The sequence below is a fragment of the Ictalurus punctatus genome, chromosome 16 (genome assembly GCF_001660625.3).
Source record: "Ictalurus punctatus breed USDA103 chromosome 16, Coco_2.0, whole genome shotgun sequence".
Classification (NCBI taxonomy): domain Eukaryota; kingdom Metazoa; phylum Chordata; class Actinopteri; order Siluriformes; family Ictaluridae; genus Ictalurus; species Ictalurus punctatus.
This window is the reverse complement of record NC_030431.2, coordinates 4,435,395-4,451,948: the sequence shown is the minus strand read 5'-3', so window position 1 is coordinate 4,451,948 and position 16,554 is coordinate 4,435,395. Positions and strand designations below refer to the sequence as shown.

Sequence of the window (16,554 nt, the reverse complement as noted above, 5' to 3'; positions counted from 1 at the left end):
GCCTCTCTCTGTCTCTCTCTCTGCAGTGTGTGCGTGTGTGTGTGTGTGTGTGTGTGTGTGTGTGTGTGTGTGTGTGTGTGTCAGAGCCGGTCGGTTAGCCAATGCGTCTGCTCTGTGCAGGATCTGTGGATAATTCATACGAACAGCAGACCAACTGGAAACAAAACTAACAGCCACGGCATCTGTTTATCCAGACGAGAGAGAGAGGGAGTGAGAGAGGAGGAGTCAGAGACAGGAGGTGAAAAACAGAGAGAGAGAGAGAGAAAGCGAGAATGACAAAATGAGGGTCAGACAGGAAGAGAGAGAAACAAAGAGAGATATGAAGAGGTGGGATGTGAGAGAGCAAGAAAGAGACAGATGGAGGGAGGACAGGATGACTGCGAAAGACAGACACGAGAGACAGGAGGAGAGACGGGAAGAGAGGTAGCGAAAGCAAGACACAAACGGAGTGAGAGAGAAGTGAGAAGGAGAAGAGAGAGAGACAGGTAGATGAGGTGGGAAAAGAGTGAAAGAAAAACCGACATGAAAAGAGGGAGACAGAAAGAGTGAAAAAACAGAGATGGATGAAAAGAGAGACAGACAAAAGGAGAGAAAGAGACAGGAAATGGTACTGAAAAGAGGAAAAGTTACACAAACCAAGGTCTTTTCATGGACACACATGCGCACACACACACACACACACACACACACACACACACACACACACACACACACACACACACACAGCTGTGATTGCCTGGTCGCTATGGAAACTGCCTCTCTGCCTAATAGAGGCTCCATTCCACAGCACTGACTCACTCAGGCCTGTTGCCACGGAAACAAATTCTACGCACGTCTCTGCACGCCCGCCCGCATCAACACCTGAACACACACACACATACATACACACACACACACACACACACACACACTTATGCACATACAGGTTTGAAACCTCTTGCTGTATCTCTACCTTTTCCACCTTTCACTCTCGTACATTCTCTCTCTCATATATTCTCTGTCTCTCAAATTTTCTTTCTCTCTCATATTTTCACTCTCTCTCTCTCTCTCTCTCATATTTTTGTCTCTCTCATTTTCTCTCTCTCTCATATATTGTATCTCTCTCTCTCTCTCTCTCTCTCTCTCTCTCTCTGTCTCTCTCTCTCTCCAGCGAGTTCAATTGGCTGCTGATTTCCCTGCGGAATTGTAAACGTTCAATTAGCTTGGTATTAGCATAGCGTGTCCCTTCCAAAACAAACAAACACATACACACACATACACACATGCACACACGCGCACACACACAGACACACACACACACACACACACACACACACACACACACATACATCATGGCTCTTAATGTGTGTGGAATTACCTCATGATCGGTTATGGTGGCCATATAAACCCCATCTGTGTACAAATGCTAACAACACTAACAATGCTAATTATGCTAAAAAAAAACAAAACAAAACCTAACAATGCTTACAACGCTAACATGTACGAGTTTATGACCATTAAAATCACAAACTCTGTCCTAATCCTGACATCTGGAGCTTCAGCCATCTGCACATCCTGATTCTGAAGAGTGAAAGAAGCTAACTAAACTAGCTGCTAGTTTATAGACTGGCCTTAACTAACTACCAAGCTAGCTTTTTTATTTACCTTTAGCTAATCCAGTGACAGCTCCTGAGTGTAACACTCACTGGCTACACATGTTCAATACTTTATTTTATAGCACTATTAGCTAGCTATTGATGTTTAGCTCATAGATATAAATACATAGATAGTGCATTGGCTTGTCTGACATGTGTTTAGCAAGTTAGCACAATCTCTCTGTCTGTCTCTCTCTCTCTCTGTTGCTCTGACTTTCTCTCTCTATGTCTGTCTCACTCACTCTGTCCCTCTCAATTTCTGTTTCTCTCTCTCTCGCTCTCTCTCTCCATCTCTCTTTTTCTGTCTCTCTCTGTCCCTCTCACATTTTGTCTGTCTGTCTGTCTCTCTCTCTCATCCTGAGACATACAGTTCAATGATGTCTCTATTAAAACCTTGGCAGTCACACACACACACACACACACACACACACACACACACACACATACGCACACGCACGCGTGCGCGCTCACACATGCGCACACACACACACACACACTGAGCAGCTTGTTTTTGTGTTGCCTGGAAACAAAATAGTACAAAGAAGATCAATAAAGGTACGAAATTAGCACCTGAGAAAAACACACAGACACCACACACACACGCACACACACACACACGCACACACACACACACACACACACACACACACCTCCATCATGGAGGTGTTTTAAGTGGCACCTCAAAAACATTCACTTGAACCGTTTCAAATTGAGATCCTAGTAGTTGATGTTGTTGTTGTTGTTGTTGTTGTTGTGTGTGTGTGTGTGTGTGTGTGTGTGTGTGTGAATGTGTCCTTAACACACCCTTTTGTGAAGCTGGCATCAATGCGGACTCAGCAGCGTTCTCTGACTCAAACCTCCTTGCGATTGTTAATGAGGACCAATCACAACAAGGAGTTTGTTTAGAACGAGTATGGTTCTTTGGGGTTTCTTCAAGGGTTCCTGAGAAACCTATTTAAATATTTTAAATTTTTATGAGTGTACCTATGGACAGAAATGATAGAGAAGATTCAGAGTAGAACCCATTTAGGAAGCTATACTATCTACATGACTCTAGAGGAAACCTTTTTCTTCTCCCCTTTTTCTAAGTGTACCTATGGACAGGAATGGTACAGAGAACACATTCTGAAGGTATATTCTGAAGGTGTCCAAAGAACCTTTTTATCTAAGATGAGTTCCTTCGTTCCTTTCAACAGGAACCATAGAGAGGGGTCAGAGTAGAACCCATTGAGGAACCTTTAACTATCTAAAGAACCCTTGAGGAATTATTTTTGGAGAGGAGTCTCTAAGAAAGGACAAAGTGGAACCCATTTAGGAAGCTAAAATCTCTTAACTATCTAAAGAACCCTAGAGGAACCTATGAGTCTACCAATGGACAGAAATCACAGAAAAGGTTCAGAGGAGAACCCATTTAGGAAGCCTTTAACTATCCAAAGAACCTGGCACTTCTTTTTTTTTTCTTTACTGTTCCAGCATGAATGGAAAACAAGTCAGGAACTTGCTCAGGGCTCAGAAAGAACCTTTGAGGAACATTGTTTAAGAGTGTATTTATATCTAGGAATCATACAGGAGGTTCAGAGGAGAACCCGTTTAGAAGCGTACGAACCCTTAAGTGTCCAAAGAACCCTAGAGAAACTCTTTTGTGTAAGAATGTACCCAGGGACAGGAATCATAAATAGCATTCAAATTAGACTCCGTTTAGGAAGTAAACTATCGAAAGAACCTGTCAAAGAACTTCCTTTTTTACAGTTCCAGTCCCAGTGAAAACACAAATCAGGAACTTGTTTAGGAACCGTAAAGGTCATGTTTTGGACCGTGTCAGAATTCTTTATTTTACAAATTTTCTCGGGTCAATTCAGAGCGAAACCATTTCAACTTTAAAAACCCTGGTTTTGTGGACGCTGTGAGAGCGCTGAGTGCTGTTCAGCAGGACATGTGAAGGTCGGGATTTTATCGACCCTGACTCGCAGCAATGTCTGCAGGTACACAAGCTTAGCAGAGAGATTAGCGTCCGATTACTGAGGGTAGCAGAGAACGTGCTGAAGAACCTGAAAGCATCATGTCTCACATGTTTAACGTCTTGCATGTTTCTGCGGAGTCCATACACTGGCCTTCATTCGTTACATTTGCGTACAAGCAAATCTCACCGTAAAATTTCCAGCATCATGTCTTTATGATCAAACTCGCGTCTGGTGTCACGTATCTGTACGATCAAACTCGCGTCTGACGTCACGTATCTGTACGATCAAACTTGCATCTGATGTCACGTATCTGTACGATCAAACTTGCATCTGACGTCACGTATCTGTACGGTCAAACTTGAGCCTGATGTCATGTATCTGTACAAACAAACTCGCATCTGATGTCACGTATCTGTGCGATCAAACTCACGTCTCACGTCACGTATCGTACGATCAAACTCACGTCACATATCTGTACGATCAAACTTGCGTCTCAAGTCACGTATCTGTACGATCAAACTTGCATCTCAAGTCACGTATCTGTACGATCAAACTTGCGTCTCGTATCTGTATGATGAAACTCACATCTCACGTCACGTATCTGTACGATCAAACTCACGTCTCAAGTCACGTATCTGTACGATCAAACTCGCGTCTCAAGTCACGTATCTGTACGATCAAACTTGCGTCTCGTATCTGTATGATGAAACTCACATCTCACGTCACGTATCTGTACGATCAAAATCGCGTCTCGTATCTGTACAATCAAACTCGCATCTCGTATCAGTATGATCAAACTCGCATCTCGTATCAGTATGATCAAACTCGCGTCTCGTATCAGTATGATCAAACTCGCGTCTCGTATCAGTATGATCAAACTCGCGTCTAGTATCAGTATGATCAAACTCGCGTCTCGTATCAGTATGATCAAACTCGCGTCTAGTATCAGTATGATCAAACTCGCGTCTCGTATCAGTATGATCAAACTCGCGTCTCGTATCAGTATGATCAAACTCGCGTCTCGTATCAGTATGATCAAACTCGCGTCTCGTATCAGTATGATCAAACTCGCGTCTCGTATCAGTATGATCAAACTCGCGTCTCGTATCAGTATGATCAAACTCGCGTCTCGTATCAGTATGATCAAACTCGCGTCTCGTATCAGTATGATCAAACTCGCGTCTCGTATCAGTATGATCAAACTCGCGTCTCGTATCAGTATGATCAAACTCGCGTCTCGTATCTGTACAATCAAACTTGCGTCTCTTATCTGTACGTTCAAACTCGCGTCTCACATCAGTACGATCAAACTCACGTCTCGTATCTGTACTGACACTGATACTACACTGACACTCATACTAACACTGATACTACACTGACACGGATACTAACACTGACACGGATACTAAATGACACTGACACCAAGAATGACACTCATACTAACACTGATACTACACTGACACTGATACTGACACTGATACTACACTGACACTGATACTACACTGACACTGATACTGACACTGATACTACACTGACACTGATACTACACTGACACTGATACTGACACTGATACTACACTGACACTGATACTGACACTGATACTACACTGACACTGATACTGACACTGATACTACACTGATACTACACTGACACTGATACTAACACTGATACTACACTGACACTGATACTGACACTGATACTACACTGACACTGATACTAACACTGATACTACACTGACACTGATACTGACACTGATACTACACTGATACTACACTGACACTGATACTAACACTGATACTACACTGACACTGATACTGACACTGATACTACACTGACACTGATACTGACACTGATACTACACTGACACTGATACTACACTGACACTGATACTGACACTGATACTACACTGACACTGATACTGACACTGATACTACACTGACACGGATACTAACACTGATACTACACTGACACTGATACTACACTGACACTGATACTGACACTGATACTACACTGACACTGATACTACACTGACACTGATACTGACACTGATACTACACTGACACTGATACTACACTGACACTGATACTGACACTGATACTACACTGACACTGACACTGATACTAACACTGATACTACACTGATACTACACTGACACTGATACTACACTGACACTGATACTACACTGACACTGATACTGACACTGATACTACACTGACACTGATACTAACACTGATACTACACTGACACTGATCTAACACTGATACTACACTGACACTGATACTACACTGACACTGATACTAGCACTGATACTACACTGACACTGATACTGACACTGATACTACACTGACACTGATACTAAAACTGATACTACACTGACACTGATACTAACACTGATACTACACTGACACTCATACTAACAATGATTCTACACTGACACTGATACTAACAATGACACTGATACAGACACTGACCCTGATAGTGAAACTGACACTAAAACTGACACTGAACCTGATACTGACAGTGATACCAACAATGACACTGACCCTGATACTGACACCAACAATGACACTGACCCTGATACTGACACCAAAAATGACAGTGATACTGACACCAACAATGACACCAACAATGACACCAATACTGACACAGACACTGACACTGACCCTGATACTGACTCTGATACAGACGCTGATATTTGTACTGACACTGACCCTGTTACTGACTCTGATACTTGTACTGACACTGAACCTGATACTGACTCTGATACTGATTCATACTTGTATTGACACTGAACCTGATACTGACACTGAACCTAATACTGACAGACACTGACCCTGATACTGACTCTGATACTGATTCATACTTGTATTGACACTGACACAGATACTGACACTGACCCTGATATTAACACTGACACAAATACTGACACAGATACTGATACAGCCACTGACTGCCACTGCCGGGCCCGTGAGAAAGGCCCATAACCCTCAACTGCTCAGTTGTATGAATGAGAAAATGAAGGTCGCCTTGGATATAAATGCCATAAACGTTATATTTCAGATCAGATCTGTGCCATCTCTAACTACATTTCTTTAAGTTTGATATGATGTTAACTGTTTTTGATCTTTATTTTTTTTGTAGACATTAAAGTATAGAGATGGCACTGATCCGATACGCAGGAAATGGTGGATCAGATATCGGAGAAAAAAAAGAATTAATTTCATCTGATCCTGTAACAAATTAAAAATATTGGATTTGGAGAAGGTTTTGGGACCTGTAAATATTTACATATAAAGACATGATTCTTCAGCAAGAAATAAAAAAAAATTCCATTTATACTTTATAATTATTTTAAATGAAAAAAATATCGGATGGGTATCAGTACCGGCTGATACTCAGGGTTTCAGTATTATTATCAGTATTGGAAAAGGAAAAGTGGTATTGTGCCATCGCTAATAAAGTATCATTCATTCATTTTATTTGTTTTTTATATTTAAATGCAACACACCTATTTTTTTGCATTTATATATTAAATAATATTATATAATATAATTTTGATTATATATTGTGATACGTATAGTGCATTCAGAAAGTATTCAGACCCTTTCATTTATTTCACATTTTGTTATGTTGCAGCCTTATATTAAAAAGTGTGACATTATTATTTTTTCACATCAATCAACACTACATATCCCATACTGACAAAGCAAAAACCAGACTTGTGATGAGATAACACACTGACGTAAGTATTCAGGCCCTTTGCTATGATACTTGAAATTTAGCTCAGGTGCATCCCATTTCTCTGGATCATCTTTGAGATGTTTCTACACTTTGATTGGAGCATATCAGTGCAAAAAACAAGCCATGAGGTCAAAGGAGCTGCCTGCAGAGCTCAGAGACACCATTGGGTTTCGATGCACGGATCTGCATTGAAGGTTCCCAAGAGCATAATTTATAAAGAACGTGGAAGACGTTTGGAATAACCAGAGTTGGCCGCCTGGGCAAACAGCAATCAGAGGAGATGGGCCTTGGTAAGAGAGGTGACCAAGAACCTGCTGGTTCAGTCTGGTTGAGCTGCAGAGATCATGTGTGGAGATGGGAGAAACTTGCAGAAGATCAACCATCACTGCAACACTCCACCGATCTGGGGTTTATGGAAGAGTGGCCAGACAGAAGCCTCTCCGCTCAGAATTCGCAAAAAAGCACCTAAAAGACTGTGAGAAACACGATTCTCTGGTCTGATGAAATGAAGATTGAACTGTTTGGCCTCAATTCCAAGTGTCATGTATGGTGGAAGCCAGGCGTTGCTCATCACCTGCACACTACCATCTCAATGGTGAAGCATGGTGGTGGTAGCATCATGCTGTGGGGATGTTTTTTCAGCTGCAGAAACTGGGGCACTGTAAGACAAGATGGGAAGCTGAACGCAGCAAAATACAGAGGTATCCTGAATGAAAATCTGTTCCAGAGTGCTCAGGACCTCAGACTGGGCCGAAGGTTCACCTTCCAACAGGACAATGAGCCTAAGCACACAGACAAGACAACGTTAGGCATAGAGACAGCTCCCTAATGTCAATGTCCTTGAGAGCCGGGGCCAAACATCTCCGGATAGACCTGAAAATGGCTGTCCACCGCATCCAACCTGACAAGGCATGAGAGGATCTGCAGTGAAGAATGGCAGAAAATCCCCAAATTCAGGTGTACAAACCTTGTCAAAAGACTTGAGGCTGTAATCGTTGCCAAAGGTGCTTCACCTACGTATCGAATTACGGGTCTGAATACTTCTGCCAATGTGATATTTCGGGTTTTTTTTCTTTTTACTAAATTTGCAATCCAACACTGTAAATGCAACTCTGATTTTCTTTTTTTAATCAGGTGCGTATAGTAGGGAAGTGCGCTACGACTAATTTGACTACCATTTAAACCGTTTAGACTCTTTCATATTCGCGAGCATGTTCTGATGAGTCAGCTCCAACCCTGACATGATCATTTCCCGCCATGGTAGTGTGTATTCAGGCTCGACGAAGTCCATCACTGTTTGGAAGCCTTCTCCCTCAACGAAACCGGAGTGGCAGCACGTCTCCTGCCGTCATCTCCGAGATAAGCTCGGTTATTTTTTCAGAGCGGACGGGATCACAGCGGCGACGAATTGAATCGAATGACTCAATGGGCTTTTTGCTTGCTTCGGCTAGTCTCTCCTATGCTAACACCTACTTGCCTGTGCTGAATATGGTTAACGCGTGGCTCCAGCGGAATTATTATATGTCAGTTTGACATGACATAGTTTACGTAAAACTTTTTTCGTTTTCTTTTTCCGAAGTCAAAATACTCCCACGCCTTGCTCGTCTTCCGAGCGGTCATTTCTGACATGGAGAAAACGCACGTGAGATCCACACTTCTAAAAATAACGCATTCGTTCTTTAAACATTTTAAAAAATATTTTGAAATGTAAAAGTAAAATGACAGTAATTTGAATGATAAAAACTTGTGCCCCCCCCCCATGAAATCGACTGTTGTTTTCAATGTCTAGTAGCAGCTGTACCGTTTAATCGACTAGTCTCGCACATCACCAGTGAATAGGGTGTTATATGTAAAACAAGTGCCCTCATTTCTAACATAATGTCTAACATAAAGCTTTAATAAAAGGACCTGAAAAATAATAAAAAAAATTTCTCTCTCTTCTTCAAAGCCTGTGAATTTTATTTCATCATACACTTCCCTTCATCGCATTTCCTAATATTATTCTTTCTGCATTTATTTTTGCTTCATATTCACACTGCACTCGATCTGCACTCGTTCCCCGTCTCTCCTCTTCATCTCTGTCTTTTCCATCGTTCCGAGACAATTGGATTAGCCAGATGTGTCTCTATTTAAACCTCAGCAATTACAGAGCACAGCAATGTGTGTGTGTGTGTTTGTGTGTGTGTGTGTGTGTGTGTGTGTGTGTGTGTGTGTGTCAGACATACAGTGTAAAATCTCAGCTCAGGCTGTGATAATCAAGAGAACAGATATAATTACACCCCCAAAAAAGAATGTGTGTACGTGTATGTATGTGTGTGTGTGTGTGTGTGTGAAAAAGTTGACCAAAAAAAGACATGCAAGAAAAATACCTTCGTCCCTCGGCCTGTTCGTCGCCGACTCGTCGGGTTTTTTAGTGAGCGGACCTGAGACAAAAAAAAAAGAAAAAGAAAAAAAAGAAAAAAAAAACCACACACACACAGGGGGGAAGAAGAGAAAAGAGAAAATTCAAAAAGAGTCTCACTGAGTCTCATTTAAAAAAAAAAAACAAGAAAAAAAACAGACAAGAAAAACAAGGAACGACAAAAATCTGTTTTTTTTAAGACAAAAAGACAACAATGATAAAAAAAAAATCAGACACACTAACAGTGCAGCATCCCTCATATCACTCAGTCCAACACACATACACACACACACACACACACACACACACACACACACACACTGTAACAGTGCTGCACCACTGGATAGTACACACGGTACAGTACTAACATAATTATAAACCCCAAATCCAGAACCACCCAGAACCGAATCCCTGCGCCCGCTTCCCATCACATAACCTTACCTGTGGAAGTAGTCTGCGACTTATTTTACACTAAAACCTCCTTCACAGCTGCTGAACACGGGACCCCAGTTTGTTATAAAAGTGAATAAACCGCCATAATGAACCCACGGGTGCCAATACTTTTTATCTGAGTAAAAATAGAAAGAATGACACGCACCATTTTTTTTCCATTAAACTACATTAAAATGTGAGGGAAAAAAATAATATAATGAGTCGTACTTTGCATTCCGTAACGAAGTCTTGAATAAGATATAGTGCAATGGCGTTAAACCCTACGTAGGGCGTGTACAGAGTGAACAGGGATGTGACCCAGACTCCAGGTTTCGAGATTTTGAGGATTATGTTTAGCTCCAACTATACATCCCTGTTTGGTTCTCTTAGTACCCTGTAGGCAGTATCTACTACTATCTGTATTTGGATTTAAACCCACAGTGGGTGTGGCCTAAAACAAACATATATATGTATATATGTATATATATGTATGTATGTATGTATGTATGTATGTATATATATATTTTTTTTAATGCCCGGAAACATCTGAAAATCCCAGATGTACAAATGAAGAATTTTTTGTGGGAGGATTTGATTATCTTCCAAGTCCCACCCACCAGCTAACACTCCCCTATCATATAAAAGCAACCAAACGGTAAAGGTGAAGGCTAATACGTGCTTCCTTCAATCACAGGGCAGCGTTACACACTCAGGAAACAGGAAAGTGCTATACACCCTCTTGCGCATGCATGAGCTCACAGACCCCCACCATTTTGAACACATTATCTGTTTTGAACACATTGCTATCAGTCGTGTCTAACTCAGCGCTAAGTGCTCCGGCTATTAGCAAGAGCTATCGGTGTAACCTGTGTGTGCCTGTGTGTGTGTGTGTGTGTGTTGCTGCGAAGCAATAAGATAGGAATCCACTTCATTATTTACCCTGTTTACCTGTCAGCAAAGAACACACACACACACCCACACGCAGACATACACAGACCTCTACTGACCACACATGCTCCATCACTGTCTGGGCTGAGAGGACTCTCTAGTAAGACATGTTCTCTAGTGGGCATGTCCTACCGCTAGTTTACAGCCAGTTGCCATGGTTTCACTGCTAGCACCGTGTTAGTGTGATATCCACACAAGCTAGCTGCAGAACATATAAAAACCACCCATCACCGCTTGGTTCAGATGCAGTAGTTATTCTCGAGTATTACTTACAATCCATCCATCTTCTATACCACTTATCCTTTTCAGGGTCACGGGGAAACCTGGAGCCTATCCCAGGGAGCATCGAGCACAAGGCGGGGTACACCCTGGACAGGGTCCATGAACAATCCTGGACAATCCATCACAGGGCACAATCACACACCCATTCATACACTACAGACATGCCAATCAGCCTACCATGCATGTCTTTGGACTAGGGGAGGAAACCAGCATCAGAGGAAAGCAGCACGGGGAGAACATGCAAACTCCGCACATACAGGGTCCCATGGTGGGAATCGAGCCCCCGACCTTGTGGGTGTGAGGCGAACGTGCTAACCACTAAGCCGCCGTGCGAGTTACAATCTGGAAAAAAAGGATCAAATGGTTCAATCTCCTGTCAAAGGGTGATCCCCTCAAGCAGACACCTCAACCTAGAAGATGAAAAGCTTTTCTCATCTTCCTTTTCAGGTTTAAATGGAGTTACCACTTTGTTCAAATACTGTAGTCATTCTCATGTACTAATCATACATTCAGAAAGTAAGGTACCAAAAAGTCATTTTGGGGTACAATTCCTTATCAAAAGGGCAGTACCTTCAAGGGTGTACCTATTTGTACCTATAGTTAAAGGACCTAGAAGATAAAGGGCTTAGGCTTAATTACACCTTTAAGTTCAGATTTGGTAGTCACTCTCGAGTACTACTCGCACTCAGAAATTAGTGTACCAAAAAGGTACCTTCCATGGTGCAATCAATTGTTAAAGTGGTGCTACCTCTCATTTAAAGATCCTAGAAGAGGCGGACTTGTTCTAAACCTGTTATCTACTCTCTTTCATGTACAGTAGTTTTGAATTTCATTACTACCTTGTTTAGATGCTGTAGGTACTCTCGAATACTACTTACACTCAGAAATTAGTGTACCAGAAAAGTTCCTTTCAGGGTACAATCACTTGTCAAAAGGTGGTATGTCACAAGCATGCATCTTGTGTTTTTAGTTCAAGGAACTGCGGACCTAGGGACCCATTTTCTTAAAAAAAAAAAACACCTTTTGAGGTACAAACACTTTTTAAAGTGGTGGTGGTTCCCTCTAATAATCATTGTACCAATAGTTAGAGAACCTAGGGGATTACAAACTTAAAGACTACTATTGTAGTCATTTGCTCAGTTACCACTTTGTTCAGATGCTGTAGTTATTCCTGTGTACACATTACACTCTGAAAAAAGGTACCTTCCAGGGTACTATCACTTAATGATGAGTCTTTATTAGTCACATATACATTACAGCACAATGAAATTCTTTTTTCGCATATCCCAGCATGTTAGGAAGCTGGGGTCAGAGTGCAGGGTCGGCCATGATACAGTGCCCCTGGAGCAGAGAGGGTTAAGGGCCTTGCTCAAGGGCCCAACAGTGGCAGATTTGCGGCGCTGGGCCTTGAACCCCCAGCCTTACAATCAGTAACCCAGAACCTTAACCGTCAAGCCACTACTGCCCCCTTATGGTGGCATTACCCTCTGTTTTCTACTACACAGGTTTGAATGGAGTTACCACACGGTTCAGATTTGGAGCTACTCTTGAGTTCCACTTTTACTATTAGAATGAAAGCTACCAAAAAAAGGCAGCTTTTGGGGGTACCTTCACTTGTCATAGCGGTGGTCCCATCAAAGGTACATCTTGTAACTTTAGTTAAGGACCTGTGGACGGGTTTTTGCTTGATTTGACTTGAGTTACCATTTAAGTTCCTTTGTTGTAAGCACTCCTAAGCACTAATAAAATATTCCTAGAAATAAAGATACTAGAAAGAAATGTTTAGTGGTACTGCCAAAGGACCAGCAAAGGTGCCTGTTTTCTACTTGTTCTCTCGAGTACTATTTACACTCAGAAATAAAAGACCAAAAAAGGTACTTTTCAGGGTAGAATCGTTTGTCAAAGTGTTGGTACCCTAAAGGGTATATTTGTGCCTTTACTCTACCATTTGTTAGTTTTTTTTTCTTTGCGGCTTTTTTTTTTTTTTTTTGTCGTTGCTTTGCTCAGTTGTTGTAAGCACTCTTAAATATTAGTAATATGTTCAGAAACTTCCAGAAATTTTCAGTATGACCTTTCATAGTGCAACCTCTCATCAACGTGATGGTGTACTCAGGTATACATGCTGTAAGCTTTACTTTAAGGACTTAGAGGATGAAAGACATGACTATTCCTTTTCAGAGTTGCATTGTTTAACTACATTGCACCAAGCACCTTTAGGTCTTGTATTTTTAGACAGAGAACCTAAAAAAAATTAAGTACACAAGTGTACTGTTTTCTACTTCTAATTGTTTTTTCTTTCTCAGATTTGAATAGTTACTGCTTTGTCCTGATTCCATGGCCACGCTCAAGTACTACTTAGAAAGAAAGGAACCAAAACCGCATCTTTTTGGGGATACAGTTGCTTGTCATATGGGTGTGTCTTCTACCCTTTACATTGAAGATGACTTCAGTTTTAATTCTGTACTTGTGTTATTACTTTTGTTCAGTTGCTGGAGCTACTCTTGAATTTTACTTGCACTCAGAAGGATAGATACCAAAAAGGTACCTCAGATAGGTACCAAAAAGGTACTTCAAAGAGTGCTAGAAGGATACATCATGTACCTTTATTTAGCACATAACTGGACCTTATGGTTTGTATCATAAGGAACACAAATACGTCTGTATGGTACTTTTTTGTACCTGTTATCTTTAGTTTTGAGTTTAAAAGTACAGCATGTATTTACTTTCTCTTCATCACCCTTTACACACACACACACACATCACTGCCTCGTTTAATTGGAGCCATAGTGGCTGCATCACGCTCACAAACACCCTTGTATTTGGCAGACCACCACACAAACACATGCAAGACTTCTAATAGCAAAACACCACACACACACACACACACACACATTTTCCCAGCAGCACTTAAAGAGCAGCAAGCGATCAATGCAGGGCCGATTCACCATCTCAAAACACCTCTTCTGGGAAACATCTAGGAGGGAGACGGCTAGACGCTATCACAATGTATGTGTGTGTGTGCGTGTGTGTGTGAGGGACAGAGAGAGAGAGAGAGATGGATAGGTATAGATTAAGCATTGACGACATCAGCACTTTAGCAGTGTGTTAAAGTGCACTTTAATTGCTTTAAATGGAGTTCTCCATCAGTGTGTGCGAGGGTGTATGGGCGTGTATTTAGCACTCTGTGGGGACACTCGGCCGATCTCTAGGAGGAAAAAAAAGACTTTCCTTTACAACAGTCTGTGTTTGCATTCAATGCAAAAGTGTTTCTTCCTTCCATCTTGATGAACTACAACGACCCAAGGACAAGGTCACGGTGAAAATTTACCATGGAAGAGTTTACCTGGGAATACTCAGAGTGAGGTGAGAACACACTCTGCATGGGACGCTAGTTCACTGCAGGGCATAACACACACTCGTTCCCACATTCATTCACACAAAAGGGACATTTAAACTCACCCGTCCACAAGCATGTTTCTGGGACGTGGGAGGAAGCTGAAGAACCTGGAGGAAATCCACACAGACACCAGGAGAACATGTAGAGAAACTCAGCACAGAAGGTCCCTCAGGATCAAACTGGGAACCCTGGAGCTGTGAGAAAACTACCTGCTGCACCTTGTTGGAGATTTAATGAACGCGGACATTATTCATGGTGGTCCAGTGGGGCATCGTTGCTGCCTCACAACTCAAGGTTTCAAGGGTTTGATCATGAGCTCAGCTTGCTGTCTGCGTGGGTTTACTCCACGTTCTCCAATTTCCTCCGGCCTCCCAAAAACCTTCCAGTAGGTCAAACGACCATGATAAAAACATGGGGCCCTGAAATGAACCTGGGATAGAGCCCGGATCCACCGTGGTCCTGACGAGGATAAAGCGACTGAACGTGAGCGAGATATTATTTGCAAATACGAGTCTTTTTTTCTTATTGAGAGAGCAGAGAACTGAAGCAACATGGGCCTGAAATAAAGGGTTCTCAGACAAATGAGGTTTTTACCTTTACAAATATGGAACATAGAACGTTAGAATGAAGGGTTTGACCGATCCCACAGTCCCACAAACATGGTTTAGGACGTCATGAGGGAAAAAATGTGGTATGGTTTCTCACATTTTCTCACACCTAGGAGCACCTTAAGGGCAAATCATCATGTTTTCTCTACAGGAAGAGCACCCAATAGGGCACTTCATTACGATTTTGTCTCACATATAGGGGCAACCTAGAGGGCAATTTTTCACGTTTTTGTCTACCATAGAGGCAACCTAGATGGCATTTTCACAATGTTTTTTCAAATTCATGGATCAAAACAGTATATATAAATGATGTAATATTGATGTGGTATTATGTAATATTGATATAAGGTCCATGCTACTACATTAATTCAATTTGCAAATGTACGTATTTCTATTTAACATAGTTTAACATGAATCTGCCATTATTTACCCGTCTGTTTTTGTCGAACATGGTCCATGAATCATTTTTTTCAATCAAGTCTAATTTTGTTCTTCTTTTTCCTTTGCATAAAACAACTCCTCCATTGGGGTTGATCTCTATCCATCTCTATCTCTCTCACTCTCTCTCTCTCCACCCCCTCAATTTAATTCAAGATCTCTGTATTAGTGTTATTTCTCTCTCTCTCTCTCTGTCTCTCTCTTTTCCCGTCACTTATTTTATCTCTCATTTCGCTTTCTATCTCTGTCTCTCCATCCCACTCCTTTTCCATCTGTATTTCTTATCCTCCCCCTCTCCATCCCTTCCTGCCTTTCTATCCCAGTCATCCTCCATCTCTCTATCTATCCTTCTTTCTTTATTCCCTCCCTCTCCATCTCACTTCATCTGTCTGCCTGCGTTTAATAAAGTAAACGGTTTTAGCAATGATAAAAATTAGGGATTGCAGAGCTGAACTATGGATGGAAAAAAGATTGAGGAGGAAAGTGTCTGTGTGTGTGTGTGTGTGTGTGTGTGTGTGTGTGTGTGTGTGTGTGTGTGTGTGTGCGCGCGCGCGGGTGTGTGTTGGCAGGCTTCCAGTTCTCGCTGTAACAGAGGGTCAGTCGTGCTTTTGTTTACAGGGAATTTGAATGGAGGAGCAGCCGGCCTGCAGGAACAGACATGCAGCAGAGGAGCTGCCAGTTTCAGGTGTGTGAATGCATTTGGGTGGTAAAA

General features: G+C 41.8%; 1 protein-coding gene across 2 annotated transcripts in view; it reads right to left on the bottom strand.

The window, feature by feature from the left end:
- nlgn2b (neuroligin 2b) overlaps window positions 1-16,554 on the bottom strand; it is a 140,751-nt gene that overhangs the window by 18,784 nt on the left and 105,413 nt on the right. For both annotated transcript variants that reach the window (XM_053686753.1, XM_017489324.3), the window contains exon 3: window positions 9,706-9,759. In XM_053686753.1, the coding sequence (XP_053542728.1) occupies window positions 9,706-9,759 (54 nt within the window). The remainder of the gene's footprint in view (window positions 1-9,705; window positions 9,760-16,554) is intronic.